The sequence below is a fragment of the Hemicordylus capensis genome, chromosome 3, assembly GCF_027244095.1.
Source record: "Hemicordylus capensis ecotype Gifberg chromosome 3, rHemCap1.1.pri, whole genome shotgun sequence".
Classification (NCBI taxonomy): Eukaryota; Metazoa; Chordata; class Lepidosauria; order Squamata; family Cordylidae; genus Hemicordylus; species Hemicordylus capensis.
The window spans coordinates 275,159,811-275,181,372 of NC_069659.1; the positions used below are offsets into that span (position 1 = coordinate 275,159,811).

At 41.5% G+C, this 21,562-nt stretch overlaps 1 protein-coding gene across 6 annotated transcripts in view; it reads right to left on the bottom strand.

Moving 5' to 3' along the window:
* Positions 1 to 566: 566 nt before the first annotated feature.
* The window catches only part of TECTB (tectorin beta), a 56,428-nt gene continuing 35,432 nt past the window's right edge, over positions 567 to 21,562 (bottom strand). For 4 of the 6 annotated variants that reach the window (XM_053306013.1, XM_053306012.1, XM_053306011.1 and 1 more), the window contains 10 exons: positions 16,589 to 16,773; positions 15,091 to 15,281; positions 12,762 to 12,904; positions 12,586 to 12,685; positions 8,690 to 8,793; positions 8,529 to 8,612; positions 6,630 to 6,792; positions 4,994 to 5,063; positions 3,993 to 4,025; positions 567 to 986 (listed from right to left, as the gene is read on the bottom strand). In XM_053306013.1, coding sequence (XP_053161988.1) covers positions 934 to 986; positions 3,993 to 4,025; positions 4,994 to 5,063; positions 6,630 to 6,792; positions 8,529 to 8,612; positions 8,690 to 8,793; positions 12,586 to 12,685; positions 12,762 to 12,904; positions 15,091 to 15,281; positions 16,589 to 16,664 — 1,017 coding nt within the window. In that variant the 5' untranslated portion in view covers positions 16,665 to 16,773 and the 3' untranslated portion in view covers positions 567 to 933. Of the gene's footprint in view, positions 987 to 3,992; positions 4,026 to 4,993; positions 5,064 to 6,629; positions 6,793 to 8,528; positions 8,613 to 8,689; positions 8,794 to 12,585; positions 12,686 to 12,761; positions 12,905 to 15,090; positions 15,282 to 16,588; positions 16,774 to 17,073; positions 17,197 to 21,562 lie in introns of those variants that run through there. The other 2 variants (XM_053306015.1, XM_053306016.1) reach the window with 2 other exon arrangements.

Sequence of the window (21,562 nt, forward strand, 5' to 3'; positions counted from 1 at the left end):
TGATAATTACTAGTTACCTAAGTAGAGCAAGTATGTTCTAGAACAGGGGTAGGCAATGTTGGCTGTCCAGCTGTTGCTGAACTTGAAGTCCTGAACTTGAAGTGCTGAACTTGAAGTTATTGATCATAGATAGGAATGATGCAAATTATAGTTCAGCAGCAGTTGGATAGCCAAGGTTGCCTACCCCTGTTCTAGAGCCTTATTTGCCAAACTATACTCCCATGTACTTTAAAAAAAGAATACTGCTACAAAACCGTAAGCATTAACCCAGTTGGTTTTCCCAGGTGGGGGTCAATGACCAAGCTAGGGCACTTGCTCCAGTGGTGCAGGAGGACCTCTGTTTGGACTGGCAGGTCCTTGAGGGACTCCTGAGTCAGAGGATGAAGGCAGGACTGTGCCATTGGGTTGTGGGAGGCTGCTTCTAGGCCCCTCAGTTCCCTGGCATGCAGCGATTGTCCACTCAGTGTTGCCTGGAATCTGAACCAGGGTTTTCATAGCCTGATGAGAAAGAAAATCACCTGAATTATCTACCTTGTCCTGCAGTTGGGGGTGTCCCAGATCCAGGGTAATAACATCAATCCCTGCTGTGTGGAAGACCTGATTGCATCAGAATCTCAAGAATAATTTAGCTCCTTGATACAAACAGAAAGAAAACTGAGGGCCATCACATGTGGACCAGCAGTATGAAAACACAGCTTCTTGACTTGTTTCTCATGTTGTTATGCTTTTTCTTCCATGCAGAAGACTTGAGCTGAGATTTTTTTTAAACGCACATGTGGTACAAATCACCATTGTTCTCAGATGCCACAGAAACATAGGTCAGATATTATTTATTTTCTCATGTAAAATAATTCAACAGGTAAAATAAGCATCTCTCTGTAGCAGTGGAGTACCATGAAGATGATGCATCAACATCTGATGGTGGACTGAGTATTATAGTAAAACTGCACAGACTCCAAGCATGAGGAATACATGGAAAAGAATAGCTGCAAAGAAAATAAAAACAGCAAGAATGGAAATGAGGAGTTTCAGTGAATAATGTCTGTCATGGTGGCATCTTCAGTATCTCATAATTGTGGTTTCACAACCATTTTAAAACAACTTCCTAATTACTATCATTATTTCAATGTTATTTTACTGAAAACAGTTATTTCACTTGAATAAAAGCCACGGATTCAGAATCTGGTGGAAGATTTGTGAGTCTATCTGTGATGGAACTGCTACAAAGCAGGGACACATTGGAATCTGACAGTGTCTGCCATGGAGCCGGTTCAGACAATACTTTATGATCGGCCCACTTCTACGTGCAAGATGTGAGTGTGCATGTCTCCTCTCTCAGCACTGAAGAGAAAGATCGCATCCCCTCCCAGCACACAAGAGAGAGAGAGAGAGAGAGTGTGTGTGTGTGTGTGTCTGAACCTTCCCTCTGTGTGTTCCTCAAACACTAATTTAAAGTAGTATTTGGGGATGGTGCAGATTCAGAAACACATGATTCAGGAACAGTGTGCTGGGGTGGTGTGGGGGGCGGGAAGATGTGTACTCTCATGGTGCACTCACATCGTAATCACTGGGAACGGGGCTGGTTGGAAAACATATTCCAAACCAGTCCATGGTCAGGAATCTGTCAGCAGTGGTATAGGCCATGTCATGCAGTGCATGAGTGGCATGATCTACAGCATCACTGAAATGTCTAGCGTCACTAAAGCTTACTGGATTCCAATAGGTTTGTTGGTAGAACTGAGTCTTCGGGAAGCTCAAATATCACATTATTAGAGATGGTCTGGTAAATATCATAAATGCGTCTCTAAGGGAGGGCAGGATGCCTCCTTGTCTTAAGGATGCTATTTTTGGACTTTATTTGAAGAAACTTGCATTGGACCCCCTCAAGGTTGGCTAATTACAGACCTGTTTCTAATCTTTCTTGGTTGGGTAAGGTGATTGAGTGAGTGGTCACTTCTCAGTTCCAGGCAGTTTTAGATGACATAGATGATCTAGACCCATTCCAAACTGGCTTTCCGGTGGGCTGTAGGATTGAGACTGCCTTGGTCGGCCTGATGGATCATCTCCAATTAGCGATCGACAGAGGCTGTGTGACTCTGCTGATCTTTTTGGATCTCTTGGCGGCTTTTGATACCATTGACCATGGTATCCTCCTGGGTCGCTTGAAGGAGGTGAGATTGGGTGGCACTGTTTTACAGTGGTTCCGTTCCTACCTCTCTGGAAGATTCCAGATGTGTCACTTGGAAACACTTATTCTGCAAAGTGAGAGCTAAAGTGTGGAGTTCCACAAGGCTCCATACTGTCTCCAATGCTTTTTAATGTCTAAATGAAACCGCTGATCATCAGGAGGTTTGGTCTGGGATGCTATCATTATGCTGATGACACCCAGATCTATTTCTCCATACCAGCTTCATCAGGAAATGACATGACCCCCCCTCCCCCACCCAAGTGCCTGGCTGGATAATGGGCTGGATGAGGGATAACAAGCTGGAGCTGAATCCAAATAAGACAGAGGTACTGGCTGTGAGGGGTCGGGATCCAAGAGATGATTTAGATCTGCCTGTTCTGGATGGGGTTACACTCCCCCTAAAAGATCAAGTTCATAATCTGGGAGTGCTCCCGGATCCCAAACTCTCCCTGGTTTCTCAGGTCAAAGCTCTGGCCAGGAGTGCTTTTTATCAGCTTCAGCGGATATGCCAGACACATCCATTTCTGGAGACAGATGACTTTAAAACAGTGGTACATGTGCTTGTAACCTCTAGGCTTGACTACTGTAATGCACTCTACGTGGGGCTGCTTTTGTACGTAGTTCAGAAATTACAGTTGGTACAGAATGCAGCAGCCAGGTTGGTCTCTAGGTTTACCTGAAGGGACAATACAACACTGATTCTAAAAGAACTGCACTGGCTGCTAATACGTTTCTGAACGAAATACAAAGTGCTGGTTATTACCTATAAAGCTCTCAATGGCTTAGGTACAGGGTACTTAAGAGAGTGTTTTCTCTGTCGTGAACGCTCCATGGTCACCTATTAAGAGCATCTGGAGAGATCCAGTTACGGTTGCTGCCAACTCATTTGGTGGCAACTCGGGACCAAGCCTTCTCTGTGGCTGCCCAAGGGCTTTGGAATGCACTCCATGCTGAAATAAGAGCATCTGTTTGTTTTTAGGAGGACCATGAAGATGTATCTGTTTTCCCAGGCTTTTAACTGAAATTTTAATTTTAATGTGTTTTTATCTATTGAGATTTTTATCTGTTTTATGAATTTTAAATGTTTATATTGTATATTATGTCTTAACTTGTACACCACTTAGAGATTTCTATATCAGACAGTATAGAAATCCAATAAATAAAAGAATGAATGAATGAATGAATGACTAACATGATTCTGCTGAAGTATTTCTGGAAAAGAGCCAAATGGGCCTCCCATCTCTATACACCTTTGACTGAAAGTAGAATGGTGCGTAATGTTTGATAGCCTTGGCTGAGGAGTGGCTAATAAATAGTTTAACTAAGTGAATAAATAGATCTTCAATTTTTGGCACCTTTCGCGGATGTTATCTCGGTGAGTGTAACAATCTTTCTTTGTTAGAGTAATCTAAGAACATTTAGTGGTAAATTCAGGTAGCTATTGGATTAAAGCCAACACTTTGTTAAATAGCTCTTTCAGGCCTGTGTTTTGCCCTGTGGAAACATTTGTATTTTGCTAAACACTGTTTAGCAAACACAGATCACTAGTTCTCATTCAAACAAAAGATAAAAGATTAAAATTCGGAATAATGGGAGACAATCATTTCAGCAATAACACGATTCTTAGCAGCCTCGGTGCCTCTCTGAGCATCATAGTACAGTGTGGCTAGTTTGGAGGAAGACTGAGTGAGCACAGTCTACATTTCTTTCAGCGGGGCTCTGCATAGTACATCAGACTTTTTTTTTTTTTAATGTTGACAAAGTCACTTTGAATAATATGTAGGTTTAGTATTTTAATTCTTACCTGAGAGATTGAAATTCCTGGATAATCCTTGGCCTGCAATAAGAAAGGTTCCAATATTCACAGGAGGTACTTTAACACACCGGTGGGGTGGGGCGGGGGGAGGCAATAATTTGATTTCATATACATGACACGAACTATATTCTAAAATGTATTCCCCATTTTAAAAAGTCAAATGGCTTCATTTTAATATTTATTTCATTTAAAATATCCCACTCACATGCAAGAGGCAACATACAATCATAATAAAAATTATAATACACATTATTTATAAAAGCAATAAACACAAAATTATAAACAAGTAAACCATCCAAAACAGCAGCAACCCAGCTCAACTGACCTGAACTCCCAAATGCCTTTCTGAATAAGAAATTCTTGTAGCACCTTCTGAAAGCCATCAGAAATGTGCTTTGCTGAACCTCCTCCAGGAGGCAATAAGGGTCTCGACAGAGCTGCCTGTATCATTTCTTGCAGTATCCTTCAGATCATTCCGGAATCCATCTAGATCATAAGTGTCTGAGAATGGGCCATCCTAATAGACCTCCCCTCATTCCATGGAAGTGTACTCCTGTTTCTACCTGTGCCTTAATCAGATAATGAACTAACCACCAAAACTCTGATTTCAAGACCACAAACCCCCAGATCACCAGAATACTGGTCCATGCAAAACAGTAAAGAAAGGCAAAATGTGTCCTGTTATACACACTGGAGACCATGAAATCCTGAGCTCTATGTGTCAGAAACTGAACCTGGCAGATTACGGTAGCATCCTTCAGAATAAGTTAGTTAATTATCCTGCATAATCATTAATTAATGAATTCATTAATTAATGAATTAATTATCCTGCCTAGTCAGTTAAAATGATCATGTCGCCTTCCTTTCCCATGCAAGGATCAACTTTATAAAAACCCAATATCACTGTCCTCCTTTAAGTGTCACCCTACTACCAATTTATATATATTGATTTTTCATCATAACCCTAAATGGAAATGTTCTGCACTTACTGTTCACATTGAGCTCAGCCATTAAAACACCTCCAGTTTGCTCCAGACGTTGTCTCCGTTTTGCACACGCCTTAAAGAAAATAAATGTGCACTTTGTTAAGGTACAGAGTACCTAAGCTGGCCCTCTAGCAACAGAACCTGAACAAATGCTGAATGGCGGCACATTTTTCCTGTAGACTAGATGAAACGATCTTATATCAAGTTAGTGATACTCTGTACATCTGGGAACAACCATGTAGTGGAAGAAAGATAAGAAATCAGCCTGATCCTAGGCATGTTTACTCAGAAGTGTGTCCTTATCTTTTCATTGGGCCTTACTTTAAGGATCCCTGGCCACAGCAGGGTCTATTTAAATGAACTGCAGACCCCGGTTTAATGGACACCTTTTCAGGTAGTGGCTCTCATGTATTTAGCAGGTAGAGACTTCCCTTTTCAATTCAGCATAGCATCCCTCCCAGTTGCTGTTGCCCGATACTCTTTTAAAGATTGTGAGCCCCTTGGGGAGAGATAGATATTTATTTATTTAATATACCGCCCCTCCAAAATGGCTCAGGGAGGTTTACAACAAATAAAAATAGCCTCTCATTCCTTTTCCTATGTAAACTGCTTTGTGATTTGTTTTTTGTTGTAGAAAAGTGGTACTGTTGTAGTAGAAGAAGAAAGGCTAAATAAAAGATTATTATTGCAGGAATAAATGATCCTAATTTCTGAAAGTAGATGGGTTGAGAATGGATTTTCCCCAGCTGAAGTATTGCCTGTTTCCATTAATATGTGGTTTAATGTATGCATGCTTCATGCTCCTAATTTTTCCCATGCTTGTGATCATCATGCCTCCACCCATCACTGATCCAGCAGGTTAGTCAGCAGCCAGTGTCAACAAGTAGACATATCCTGGAATTTTTACTGTTTCATTCAAACAGGCATTAAGATAACTTTTCAAAAACTCAGCCCAGGTCATGAAGCTACCCGTCGACAGCAAAACTGTACTATCCATTACAAGATGGCTTCATTCTTTCAGAATCAAAGTAGATAAGTGTTGTCAAAGATATAACTTACTACCAGCCACGAACATTAAATGTACATGCCCCAATAAGCCATTAACCACATGTGGTTATATGGAACAATGAACCACATGTGCAATTATCACAAGTGCCTTCTTCTTTAATGGAGAGGCTTGAAGTTCATTCAGAAACATTTGAACTGCATTCATGTATCTACATAGCCTCATGCATTGCTCTAGCTCCCCCTAGTGAGTAGAATCATAGTTGTGTACTCTTCCATGTATCCTTTGTTTCTCCAAGGAGCTCAGGGCAGCATGAAGAGTGGTTTTCTTCAAATTATCTTCACAGTAACACTGAGTGGGTTAAGCTAAGAAAGACTGTAACTGGCCCAAGAAGCTTCGAGGAGGGAATCCAAATCATGCAGTTTATCCAATCCACGTATGGTTTATGCTAGTTCTCAGTACAAGTTGAGAGAGAGAGAGAGAGAGAGAGAGAGAGAGAGAGAGAGATGCTATTGAATATCTATCTAATAGATCTAATTTTGGTTCAAAACTCGTATCCACACTTTAATGGGCCTATAGGAACATGGACCCAATTTTTACAATCTAGGCTTAATTGCTACACAATGAACTTACCACAGGGCAGGAGAACTTCTCACTGTCACACACATGTGTCTCGCAATGCAGCCACACCTTGGAAAGCTTGGGAACGTTCCGGAACCGGAATGCATTAAACTGGAAAGTGGCCCGGCTGTCTTTCCCATTTTCATGCACTAAGATGGATTCATCTGTCGCACACCTGAGCCACATAACAACAGGCAGTATGAGAATGAGGAGAACCATGTGGACTCCCTCTTTTGATATATCTAATATTTTAATCACAATCATCCTGCCTATTGCAGGAACTTAACAGGGGCCATCAGATACACTGAGTGTATTTGAATATCTATCTATCTATCTATCTCTTGTAGACATGCTGGTCCATGGGGATGCATGGGGATGCGTGGCAGACCTCTCGTGAGAGGGGCGGAACCCTTGCAAGAGTTCCTGACAGATGTGGGAGGCAAGTACTTTGGATGGGTAGTGGAGCTGTGTGCATGCCAGGAGGTGGCTGGCTGGATCCAGACAGTTCTTTGGGCAGAGACAGCTGACAGGCAGAGGTGGCGGCTGGAGCCACACCGGTCAGCAGAGGCGGCTGGCCGGCAGGAGGTGGCCAGTAGGAGGAGGAGGCTGGCGGGATGAGGAGGCCGGAGGCAGAGCCACACCAGCAGGAGGCGGCGGCTGGCCAGCGGAGCCATGCAGAGGTGGCCGGGGGGAAGAGGCGGACCGGTGGGAGGAGGCATGCCTGCCGAGTGGAGGAGGTGGGCGAGCGGGAGAAAATGGGCCGGCGGGAGGAAGCGGCCGGTGAAGCTGCGCCGGCCGACTGGAGGAGGCGGTGGCCGGCCAGGGGCGACTGACAGGCGGGCGAGCAGGAGTAAACAGCTGGGCCAAACTAGGGGCGCAGATGCTCTGCGCCTGCGCCAGCTAGTTAAATTCTATTTTGCAAAGAGAAACAATGACTGGACAAAAATGAGAGTGTGAAATATCCTCCTTGCTATACCCTTCTGAATGATTGAGATTCACTAATAATATTGCAGAGTCAAGAAAATGACCATTAGCCAGAACATCTGTTATGTGACCTAGGACAATAACATTTAGTAATTTGCTCAGAATAGTAATATACCAATCACATACGTACACATGTAATTAGTGTTATATGATTAATACAATGTTGTACTATGCTATAAATTAGACCTGTGCAAAGATTCAGCTTCAAAGTGTCAAGACCTAATCATTTGCACACCTGCCCTGGCCCTATGTGGAAGTGGCCAGTCCCCCTTCTTACCTTCATACAGACTGCTCTATGCGAAGGGTTCTTAAATGGAAATGAAGCTGCAGGAAGTATCAGTGATATTCTGGAAGCTGCAAGGAAGGAATGCAGTGAACACTGGGAAATGTAGTCCTTCCTACTGCTTTCCCCATAGAGCTCTATGGAGAAAGAGTGCTGGGAAGGACTATATTTCCCAGCATTTCTCATGTACCTTCCTTCGTGGCTTCCACATCACTGGGGCTTCCTACAACTTCATTTCCCTTTAAAGGCACTCCCCAGTGTTGTGCACAGACTGCTATGTATGGTGGTAAGCAGGTTGAGTGGGTGCCGCCACATGAGTCCACGGGTGAAGTGCAAATGATTCAGCTTTGTTGCTGCAACGATGAATCTTTGCACATGCTTACTATATCTTTCCATTCCTTTTCCTGTGTAAACTGCTTTGTGAATCACACAAACACACTCTGAGATAACCCCACTGATTGTTACATGTTTAAATGGCTAGTTCACAGTTATCCAACTCATAAAAAAGCACTGCAGTTGACAATAAATCTTCTGTTCCACTTCAGAACTGCCTGTGTAGTTTAGGTGATACGTTAAAACAGTAGGATTCTGTTCTAAATTTTAAATGAACAAACTCATTTAAAAACACTCAAACAATTACTTACCCCTTAGTTATTAAAGGCCACTGGATTTGATAGAAATATTCTGATGAGGGAGTAGCCCAACAATTGGTCAGGACTACTTTAAATCTGGAGAAAACAAACAGATGTGAGCCATATAACAGCGATAATTTCATTGACAATTTCACATTGGTATTAATTGATACCTGTTACTTAAGCCTTTTGCTTCTACTCCAGCAAATACATCTGAACCAATATCTGAAGTTTCAACAATAAAGGGGGCTTCCTTCTTGCTTGAAAACTTGGCATTCTGAGAAAGAAATGGGGAAATAGATTAGTAGTATAACATAGGCACAGCAACTTTGAGAATTGGATATATAAAGTCAGCAGTGTGAAAGAGGCCATGTTGTGTCACTTACTGAGCAAGTTCCATTTTCTTTTCCCACTTTTGTGCTGTTTTTCATATCTGTGTTTCTCCTTTATCAAACCCTAGCTTTCTTTTTATGGTTGCATGTGTTTATTTTATTATTTCCTCTGCATAGCACAGAGTGACCAAATGCAACAGACGATAAGCTCCTGGGCCATTAAAATAGTTCTATAGCAGTAGGATATGTCTAGACTTTTCCCGTCCTTTCTGATTCAGTGCTTTTAAGGAACTGGGCAGGGCGAGTCTCAAACAAGCCAGAACCTCCAGCAGTCAAGTCTCCAATGCCTCTTGTATCATCCATGCCCTCAATCTTCAGCAAACAGGCAGAATAAGCCATGGCTGCGTCCATTAAAAGAACTACGATTCCCACAATCCATAATGCCAGATACATCCTAAAGACCTTTTTTAAAAAATGTACCTTTTAAAACATAAGCTGTGTTGAGCAGCCAGGCAGCTGGCTCTAGAAGAAGACACCACACTGCTGTCTGCTGTGCCAAGTCCAGGTAATCAAGGGTGACAGAGAGAGGGCAGGGGAAGGGGGAGAAGAAGGGGAGAGGGCAGTGCAGGTGCTCCAACAGAGATATTGGAACTCCAACAGAGTTCTGTAACAACAGGAGGGAATTTTGTCTGAGTTCTGACTGTTGGAGGTCCATCCTGTCAGTTCAGAACTCATGCTGATAATGCCAAGCATAGGACTTACTGGGTCTTTGTTAGAACAATCTGACTGCACAGCCCTATATGAAGTTGCCATCTACTCAATCAGATCATTGGTTCATCTAGGCCAGTATTGTCTGTACTGACTGGCAGTAGCTCTCCAGGATTTCAAAGAGGTGTCCTTCCCAGCAATATCTGAGATGCCAGGGTTTGAACCTAAGACATTCTGCATGCAAAGTTTGTGCTACTACTGAGTGATAGCCCCTCCCAAAACAAAGCAACCAAGCTCTGGCTACTTTAATATATTATGAAGTTGGTCCTGGATTGGTCCAATGTGGGGACACCTAAGGCTGGTAACATAAAGCTTGGAGGAAAGCTCAATAAAGTAGCCCTGAAGAAACTGCTGAAAGTAATACGCTGGAGTTACAGCCACATGTAAATAGATAAATATCAAATTGGGGGGAAAGATATTTAGTGGCAATATCCCACCACCAGGAATCTGAATGGTTCACTATTATCATGGGGTGCTAGTTACAGCACTGAATTGCATGTAAAAAGATACTCAGATCAACATGGACTCTTTGGTGAGCTATGCTCATGATGAACGTTCACATGATTTGGTGACCACCAAGACCACTTCACGTGACCATCCTTAAATATCCTTAAGTCTTTGTAGTCTTTGGTTCTGGTGATGGCTTAACGTTTCACCAGCCCACATGGTCTTCCTTGCTAAATATATTGAATAACATTTCTCCCATGCACGAAAGGTCAGAGTCATGGATGCTTATAGCAATAGCAATAGCAATAGCACTTACATTTATATACCGCTTTATAGCCGGAGCTCTCTAAGAGGTTTACAATGATTTAGCATATTGCCCCCAACATTCTGGGTACTCATGGGTACTTATGGTGGTATTCATTTTAGGGTTTTATCTCATTAGGATGCGGTCCTTGGTATGGCAGTACTTTGTTGTTGTTGTTAATCAGACAATCGGGCTACCTTGAAAAAAAATTAATTCTGAAAAAGTACTGGTGGAAGTAATGATTAATCTATCCCAACCTTTAGCCAAGGAGCCAAAATAATGAAAATGAGAGTTCTGGTAGGGTTTCTGTGCCTAATGCTCTTCATTCCTGAACCACAGATAGTTAAATAAATGTTGTAAACAGTTTCAAACAGTCTTTTGCTTGAAACAGGTTGAAATACAGAGTACAGAATCAGAAACAGTGTAGTTCCACTGATGTTCTATTGCTCTGAGGTCATGGAAAAATGCCAGTCACTTGACCCCCTGGAAGGAATCTGTGTACATAGTATCTTGAGGTCTGGCCTGAAGTTATTCATGGTAAAATCTAGGCCATCCTCTGCCTGAGATTTGAGGAGGGGAAACGAGATTTGGGGTTGATGTCTATTCAAGCAGCATGTGCACGAAAATAGCTAACACTGAAAAGGGAGTAGAACTCTCAGATAAAAGCTTCATGTCATAGGACAAAGATTAGAAACCAAATACAAAGCAGAATAAAAATCCCAAGAGAACATTAAGCATCTTCTGCATTCACAAGATAGCTAGGTAAATTTCAGAAAGAATGAAAGAAACGTCTATGTGTAGTGAGGGCTAAAAGACGATACACATTGGTCTTTGTTTGTGGCTTTCAGCAGGTTTTAATGGTTTTGTGCAGCACTAATACAGTATATAAAAGTACCACAGCATGTGTGCACTACAGTCTGAAAATGGAAGCATATAAATAATATGTATGAATGAGATACCCATTACACTATATTGTAGTATTGTTGTATAGTAGTGAAGAGAATGAATAAGGGCATGTTTGGTACTATACAGGAAAGAATCCTAGTGTTGGATTCATTTTCACTCACATCACGGCAAATGTTGAATTAACGCAATGGAAGTCAGTAGTGTAAATGAGCTGTACCAGACCAGCACAGGATATAGACAATATTCACATAAGTAATGGACTGTTATGCTACAAGACATCTTCTTCTTCTTCTTTTTCTGTGAACCAAGGGCTCCAAAAATAAAATCTGCATGGCTTCAGTCATCTAGCACCTTCTGCAGATGCTAAGGATGAGTTAATACATGTATGTTTATTATCACTCAGTGACTGGTGATAGGTTGTATGAGTGAAATATCTATTTCATAATGAATAGCACAGATAGAGCCCTACATCACACTACCACAAACACAATACTTTCCAACATAAGTAGTTAAAGACTTTAGTGTTTATATTGTAAAGTAGGTACATGTATGTGTGTAGCCACCTAATGGGCACAGTGGGGAAATGGCAGGACTACCAAGCCAGAGGTTGCTGGTTCCAATCCCCACTGGTATGTTTCCCAGAGTATGGGAAACACTTATATTGGGCAGTAGCAATGTAGGAAGATGCTGAAAGGCATCATCTCATACTGTGCAGGAGATGGCAATGGTAAACCCCTCCTGTATTCTACCAAAGAAAACCACAGGGCCCTCTGGTCGCCAGGAGCTGACACCAACTCGACAGCACACTTTACCTTACATGTATGTGTACTTCACTCCACCTCAGTCCTCATGCACTTATTAAATCCTGAGAACCATGGTAGGGCTCATTGTTTTCTACTGCCTATCATACATCAGAGAGTGATATTTCCAGCATAAAATTCAAATCAAACTTTCATTTACAATTGGTTGAAGGCAGTCACCTATGAATCTGTACATTTTCAGGAAGTGGTTGAATGCCTTATTCTCTTTGCCATTACATCACTAGTATAGTTCCCTGGTCGCAAACAGGGGCATAGCTATAATTGAGCAAAAGGGTTCAAAGAACACCGGCCCTCAGCTCCTAAGGGCCCTCTAGCTCCATCCATCCCTATTTTCTTCATTATCTCCCTCACTCTGGGGGCCCGCCAGAGAGAGGGATGAACACGGGCCCCTTCTCCCCTAGCTACGCCCCTGGTCCCAAATGCCTTGAAGAAATGACCCATCTGCCTCCCAGCATCATGGAATTTAGTGTGGAAATTTTCACAGTACTTACAGAATAGAAGTTGAGGGATAGCTGACTTTCAAATGAACCAGAGCTGCCATTCTTCACGTGAACTGTTGCCACTCTAAAAGAGGCAGAAAATGTCACATGACTGAATCATACACTATTGAAAGAAGAGTGAGGCATATTCTAGTAGATGGAGCTTGAGCCAATCAAGGCAGAGTTACCTTTGGTCAAAGGCAGCATGGTTCACCAGATAGTTTGCATGGTACGTGCATGTAAATGAATAGTTCACAGGCTGGCTCTTCAAAATTACTGAGGTGTCATTGGAGATAATGGAATTATAGAAGTGATAGATGGAGCTTTTAAACTGTAACAAAAGAAAGACAGAGACGTAAATTTCTGTACCACAAATGCAATTGTATGCTTTTAAGCTGCTAATGGTTCAGTTCTAAATTTTTGAAAGAGTAGCCTTATGGCTTCACACATTACAAGGATGCAGGGAAAGAAGAAGCAGAAAATTATTTATATGATGAAGTAGGCTCTTGCCTATGCATGTTCATGGTCAATAAGTGAGTTAGTCTTCAGAATGACTAAGATCTTTTTGATCAAAATTTTCTATTTCTGGGATCAGTTCACACATTTACCCATACTATGATCCTATTTGAATGGTGAAGCAGTGGGCATATGGCCCCTTGCACCATGCACCTAAGGGGGGGGAAAAACACAAACTGGGCATCCACACTTATGGGCCTTAGCATGGATTACCTGCCTCACATGTTACCTTAGGTGCGGTGGTGGAAGTGGGTGTGCTCCCTCTTCTTCACCATGCAAAGAGGATCGTTGTCTGAGTGAGTGAGTGAACCAACCTTAGGAGGCAACTGATGGTTCCATATACATTATTAAGTGTATTTTCTAAAGAGAAATCAGAAAAATATAACCATTGGATTAGGTAACTTTATTAGAATATCGTCTATATGCAAATATTTATTTAGGACCATATGCTAAGCTAGGAACATTTATATATGGTGGCTGATGTCCAGGCTAAGTATAGTATAGTATAGTATAGTATAGTATAGTATAGTATAGTATAGTATAGTATAGTACTATCCAAGGAGTAGTCTAAAGGACTACTTAATTCCACTAGGACTTTCAGGAGTAACTTAGTCATGATGATAGCCAGTAGTTCCAAAATATTGGGCTCACCACTCAAATCAACAAGCAGACCACTAATGAGGCAAAATACCATATTTGATATACCAAACATTTGAGAACAACTTGGTTATGGCCTGTTTTTTATTGTATATAGTGCTCATTATTATAACTCAAAATGTATTGTGATTATATAGTTATAATGCAGATAATAATAAAATCACTTTTGATTTTCCAGCCAACTGTGGCTGTGTTCTCACAATCACAACAATTTTGGTTAGTTAACCCTGCAGAGCTGGTTATGAGAATGAAGGCATTGTTGGTCAAACCACTGTGGTTAAACCATGTTTAACCAGGATAGATAACCAGAATGCAGCCTGTATAAGATACATCTTAACTGAAGGAGATGGAGACAACCAGTCATTATTTAAAATAGAGCAACATATTTCAGGGATAATGTTGAGTGTATTAGCTTTCTAAACGCTGTGGCACTAATGTAATGTTAACTGTAAATGAAAATAAAATTACTACAGGAACAATTGCTATGATATTACACAAGGAGACTGTTCTCATGAGCAGCCTAGCCTGGATTAGACTGCTTGTGTGGAGTGCTGGGATCCAGACAGATCCTGGTACTCCCACCCAGCCTAACCTCGCTCCCAAGACCAGCTCTTAACTGAGGTTAAGGGAGCAAGCATTCCCTTAATCTGGCTGCCGGGATCCTCAGGATGCACGCAGCCCGAGGAGACACAGAGACAGGAGCCTAGAACACCTGTCTGGGCAGTGCCCCAAGGTACAGCACTTGTTTCATAGTGCCTTCTGGGATATCCGGAGGCTGGGAAAATGAGTCCCATCTCCTGTTGATCTGAGCTACTCCTGGAAGTGAGGGGTCATCTGGGTGTGTGACTTGCGCACCAAAGCAACTAACATCGATCATATGGAGGAAGGTAGGTTGAACCCTGCCTTCCCCCCTTCCCTCCTGCCCAGCCACCTGCCTGCACAGTTGTGTGAATAGTTCCAAGTTGTTACAACTTTCAAAATAAAACCTTGTAGATTTAATCAGGTATTTACTAATGGAGATTAAATATCATTTTAATCCAGATTCCCTAACCAACTGTAAAATAGTTTTCAAGTGGAAGAAAAAGGCAGATAAATATGACAGTACATCCAGATCTTGTAGTGATGTGCATTTGATGTCTAACAAATTTTATTGACTTGTTTATATAAAATAATACTGAAAATATACAAGCCTGGAAAACTGGGCATACATTGTTTTTCAAATTATAATTTAAAGAATGTAATAAAAGTGATTAATGTATCTTCAAAAATAACAAAAGATTTGACTTAGACACAAGAGTCTTTTCTCGGTCTAGGCAAGGAATTATTTGTGCTTTGTCTACTTACATCTGATTGAGTTCCACAGTACGATTTATTTTTGGGTGACAAGTCCGGGATTGTAAACTGGTAATATCCTGAATCATGGACCCCATTATAGCAAACTCCACCAAGAGCCAGCTGATTAACTTCCCATCCATAAGGACATTCAGGGATTTTAGTAATTATGGTTTTAGGATAACAATATACCAGAATTACATCTAAAAAAAGAAAAGAAAAGAAAGGCACAGCTACAACATAGCTAAGGTAATGTGGTTAAAAAGGAATATTCTCTGTTTCTTATATTATTATTCCATATGTACCAGGCCTGGTCTTGACATTATAAATACAATAACCAGGACTAAACTGTGGCGAACCCTAATTCAAATTAAGCTCTCCCTAATAGCGTATTCACCTAGAACCATGTGTGCTTTACATTCTAGTATTTTTTAAAATAAAAATTAGTGACCACAAAATAGGCACTAATGTATTTCCAGCACTTCTATTTTGATGGTGAATGTCTTTAACTATTCACCACTTTTCACTAATAAGATCTCTTTTCCAACTTCCCAAACATACCCCATTATTTTTGCTGTCTCTTAGATGCAGATATCTTCAGTGTGCTCCAGGTTCCCCCCCCCCCACAACATTTCCTAACCCAGATAAATTTATCTCTGCACAAAAGAGAAATGTGTCCAAACAGCAAGCAAATTTGACATGCCTTTTAAAAAGTACTTGCCCTGTTCCAAATTGGAATGCATCAAATTCTTAAGCTAATGTGAATGTCTACAATTTTACAACTGCTTTCCCCAGAAAAATAGTAATTGGAGTTGTGCAGCTAAGGGTGATCACTCAGATATGTTCTGGCCGTTATCTTTTCTTTATTGGTCCATAGTTTTACAGGCATTATAATCATGTGTGTCACAGGAACTACACACTGCACAAAGATAGGCACAGATGTTTATGCCATAATAAACGTGTTAGTTTTTAAAGGGACCACAAAACTCTTCATCATATTTGCTCAGTCTTGGCATAAATTGGCCTTGGGCTAATCATTATTTCTCAGCCCCTTGTGTAAAATATAGGATTATTGGCCCTTGTACACAGGATTGTTGAAAAAGGGGGGGGGGGAATACTAAACTTTTTTGTGTATTAATGTGACATAAACAATATATAAAAGGCAAAGAGTTTTCACTGAAAAACCATGGGCATGATTCTCCTAAAGTTAAATGCCCCCTTTAATCCTATTGATTTAAATGGGAAAGAATTAATAATTTCAAATCAATTAAATTTAAATATGCCTAATTTGGATTTACTTGTGCCCAATTTGAATTCTCAACAATTTCTTTCTCTTTCTTTTTTGAAATTCTTCATTTCTAAAGGATCTGTTCCACATGTACCTTTTTGTAAACAGGCACTGGTGAATATTCCTGTTTGACTGTGTCTGTTTCCTTATTAAATATAACCAGGTTCTTTGCTTAATTGCAAGGCAGAAATGTAGTTGGATTACAATAAAAAATATTTTTACCTGCTTTATTTGGATTGCAACGGGCTGCAATGCCTCGAGCCAAGATGACCCACAGAAGAAAAGCAACCATCATCATGTCTTCCAAGGATATATAAATACTAATGAAAACAGAACTTGGTTTTCCAATGTGCTTCCAGGACTTGAGAAGGATTCACTGCCTCATGCATCAAACTTGTTTGAGGTTCCTGTTAATTGCAAGCAGAACATTATATGTGAAATTTCTTCACCCCGATATTGAGTTTTTGTTAAACGGGGTTCCAAATTTGAAACATAAATACTTAAAGCACTGATATTCTACATATCACACATGAGACAATGAGGAATTACATTTTTTCCCCATTATGGTTCATCTATCAATTTTAAATCTATATCAAAAATTATGTTAAAATATATAATAAAATATTCCTGTAAACATATTGTTGGTAGTATTCTATTTAAATAACATATTCACATTCAGGAAGATTTTTAAAGAACATCATACATACAGCGCAGGAGCAACGTTGCAGATCAAGGTGTTCATTCTCCCTATTCAAAATGAATGTGTATCTGCTTTTCCCAAGATGTCCTTGCAAATAACACCAGGTAGCATTATCTTTGCTTTATATAGGCCATCTTGTAAAAGGAGCCCTTCATGTATTCAGCCTTGATTATCCCATGTGGCGAAAGGAGGTTGGATGGATAAAAGGGTGGATAATTCAGTTTTCCAATATGATAGTTTAGTTTCAGTTTTCCAGTTCATGACTGTAGCTTTAGTTTTCTAATATCAAGAACATGACTTTTAGAAAAATATGTATTTTTAAATCATGTTTTAAAAGAATTCTGGGTTTTTTGGAACTGGCACATATTTTGTTTCACTGCTTTGTTAAGCAGACCTTCAAATAATGGAAGTGACTCCGTATTCATGATGTCTTTGAACAATATTAAGATGTAACCTTTTTTTGAACTTGTGAGTTTTTATTTTGGAAACAATAGGCTGGCCAAGTTTCAAGTGTAGTTCTGCAGCCATAAGGTCTAGATATATAAAGGGCTTCTTTAAAAAAAAGGGAGGGGGGAGAGGAAACCTTAGATTATCCAAATCTTTGTTGTCAATCTAACCATTCTTCTTTTTAAGGCAGCCCTAAAATCTCACCAGGAGTTAATTCTTTGAGCATTTCTCAGATGAAGAGAAGAGGAAATCTTTATTTTATGAATTTAACCCATTTAAGTGATAATTTCATCCCATAATTGTTGAAGGAAACAAAATTTCCCAAAGTCCCATCCTAAGAAAGGGGTTTTTAGGCACATGATACCCCTCTTAGGTTAAAGGTACTAATCAGAGTGAAGTCCTCAATACAATTTCTGCTACAGTGCAGAGTTGTCTGTAGATGTTTTTATTTGCATAAGAAACAAGAACTGCACGAAAGGTACTTAGGTGAAACAGCATTTGATATCTGCATTGATAAAAGGTGAAGACTCGGGGGAGGTTCATATTTCTCTGAGTAATTGCAGATAAAAAAGAACATTCATTAAATAGCAAATTATACTGCAAATGCTAATTGCACTCCCCAAGAGCCTGCCTTTAGATTAAGAAGATTGCAAAACCTTAATGATGGAGTATATCTATAATGATCTCCACAAAAAGTGAATAAATAGCTTCTTGTGATCCTTGCCTCAAAAAGCTTTTTGAGAAATAGCTTTTCTATTTCTTTTTGTTTTATGGCTGTTATCATTTTCTGTTCATTTGTTTCATGATGGCAGTCTATTGTACTGAGTGCAACTTGAAATAATCTTGTGGTTGTTTTGCATGATAATACAATTAATGTTCTAGAGCAGGGCTGCTCAACTTTGGCCCTCCTGCAGACGTTAGCTTGCAACTCCCATAATCCCTGGCTATTGGCCACTGTGGCTGGGATTTATGGAAGTTGTAGTCCAAAAACAGCTGGGTGGGGGGCAAAGTTGAGCAGGACTGTTCTAGAGGAAGAGAATAACCATTAGATCTTAGTAAAGATGTCCTCATAGGGAGCATATTCTTGCTGGATAAGCATAACAGTGAAATATCTTACAGTGTTCTAAGTAATATTTACTTACTTCCTTATTATTTATTAGTTGCATTTTTATATGGCCTTTCTGCCTTGACTAAAGCTCCAGAGCAGTCTACAACAGGGATTCTCAACGTTGGGTCCCCAGATGTTATTGGACTTCAACTCCCATAATCCCCAGCCCCAGTAGCCTTTGGCTGGGGATTATGGGAGTAGAAGTCCAATAACATCTGGGGACCCAATGTTGAGAATCCCTGGTCTACAATATTAAAAAACAAAGAAATTACATAAAGATTAATAAAGCTTTGTTGTCTCAGGCTGTTGGTCTTTTCAGGAGCTGAGGACAAGAGCTCATGGGCCTGGGTGCTTCCTTTCTTGTCTTCCTCTCAGGGAACACTGGTATTTTAGTGCTCCTGGGAAGGTGGAGAGGGGGAATCTCCCCAACAGTCCTCATAGGCCAATGCTGGTGTCTATGGGAGCCGATGTTATACTCTCCCCTGGCATGGCCACCTGCTTTCTTGTTTCCCTTTTAGGGCACACAGGTGTTCCTGTGAAGTATATCACACTATTCATTCATATGAAGTATATCACACTGGCCACATTTGCATGTAACATGGAACCAAAATTGCATGGGCCAGAAGTTTAACATCACATCTGAATGTGTAACTTTCAGATTATTTCCAGTTTGGTGCAGCAACAAAACATGTGATTTCAGATTTGGAACTCCAATTGGAACCCTCAGGTTGTAGAGAGTTTTGCCACTGCAACACGAGGTTGGACTCAGCCTGTTGTACATCTGAATGCGGAACCCACAGGCTGCATCCTCCGGAACTGGAGTTGAGGGAGGAAGCTCCTCCCTTAACTCTGGTGTGATTGGATGTGCAGTCTGTCCTTCAGTCGAGTAGGAAGCCCACACGGCCAGTTACCATGTTACTGTGGTTCCATGTTACATGTGAAAGTGGTCACTGTTTATTCATATGAGCTATCCTAATGACTACATATATATTATTATTATTTATTTTATTTATTCGATTTCTATACCGCCCTTCCAAAAATGGCTCAGGGCAGTTTACACAGAGAAATAACAAATAAATAAGATAAATAAAATCGATCCTTGTCCCCAAAGGGCTCACAATCTAAAAAGAAACCTAAGATAGACACCAGCGACAGTCACTGGAAGTACTGTGCTGGGGGTGGATAGGGCCAGTTACTCTCCCCCGCTAAATAAAGAGAATCACCACAGTAAAAGGTGACTCTTTGCCAAGTTAGCAGGGGTCTATAGAGGGGAGTGAGTGGGTTCCAAAGGTATACATGTAACAGCTCACACATGGAAACCGCTGAAACAGTCTCTGCATGGCAACAGTTTCAACTGACAGTAGCATATATAGGATATACATGTTCTAGTCCTGATGTGGAAGCTATTTTTTGCAATCCATTTCTACTAGGGGATTGTAGCGTGTAGAATAGCCTTCTGTGTCAAGTTGTTGTTACAAGTTTTATGCCATTAATTTTGACTCGGCTCCTATGTCCAACCCTTCTGCCCTTGCTTCCCCAATGAACACAAAAGCAGTTCACATGCTTATAATTAGGGTAAGGCGTGTGTCCTATGCCGGATTAATCTATTAGCAAATTAGCATTTGCTACAGGCCCCGTGTTTTTGAGGGCCCCGCGTGCCTGGCTTTCAAGTGCCTTGTTCTGTTCTCGTGCCGCGATGCGACTTCTCTCTTCCTTGTTGTTGCCTTGCCTGGCCATTTGTTTCTCTCCCAAGTTGGCTTGGCCACCATTGCCTGACTCCAATTGGCTGCCACCTCCTTGCCCAGTTGCCCTGCCTCTTCACCACCCACGTGCTTCTCCTGGGGGCTGATGATAGGTGCGGGCAGCCCACGCGTGCACTCCCTCCCTCTGTCCTCACGCCTGCCTTGTCACACCAAGCAACGCACGTGGTGCCGCTTGCAAAAATCGCCCGTAAATAGCTGCTGCCACAGCCCACCGCCATTCCCGCAGGCCAACAGCAGCCCAGCTAGCCCGCACGGCAAGCCTCCCTGAGGTGGCCTGGGGGGGTGGTGGTGGTGGCGGCGGCGGCAGCAAGCAGCAGCAGTGGAGCCCTCCACAAGCCCCCTGGCACTGGGCAGCAGCCCCTCTGCCTTCTCTCTCTCCTGCCTCCAGGATTCCACCTGGTGAGTAGGAGAAGCAGCCACCACCGCAGCAGAGCCCAACTCTCAGTCTCCTCCATACCTCCATCCTCCTTGACTGAGAAGTGAGCCAGTGGCAAAGAGAATCGTCTGGCTGGCTGCGGGGCAGCCAGTTCAGGTGGGGCCAGAGATTAGAGTAGTGTAGAGGGGCCTCCTTGAATGCAGAGGGTGGGATTCCTCATCCCGAGTAACAGAACGGGCCACTTGTGATGATACAGCAGTTAAAAAGCACTAATTCCCCAATCCTCCTTTATTTTTATTTTTTTAAATGATATGCCTTGATTATTGCCACCTAAAATGTGAGGCTGCGTGTCCCGCAGGGTGGTGGTGGGAGTTCCATTGGGATCAAGATCAGGTCTGATCTGGGTCTTCATTTTACAGTGATCTATTGGGCAGGTGTGTGTGTCAAAATGAAGTGGGGCAGTCGTGCAAATCATACTGTCTTGGGATGCCTGGGATTGCAGTTCTGGTGGCTTGCAGACCAGAAGCTTCCTAGAAGGGCATAACCTTGATTCTGGAGGATTATAATTACTTCAATACCTTTTTTAAAAACCAGGATACAGCACACACGTTTTGTGTTTGTCACAAGTAAATAATTTATGTTTTAATATTTATGTGCATTTTTAAAATTTAGGGCCCTACATTAAGCTATGAGCCCTACACTAGCTTAATCCTGCCCTGCATGTGTCCCACCCTAGTTCAGGAGCAGTGCACGCTCCCATTTTGTGGTCACGTGTAGGGAAACAGAAAGCTCAGAGAGGGTG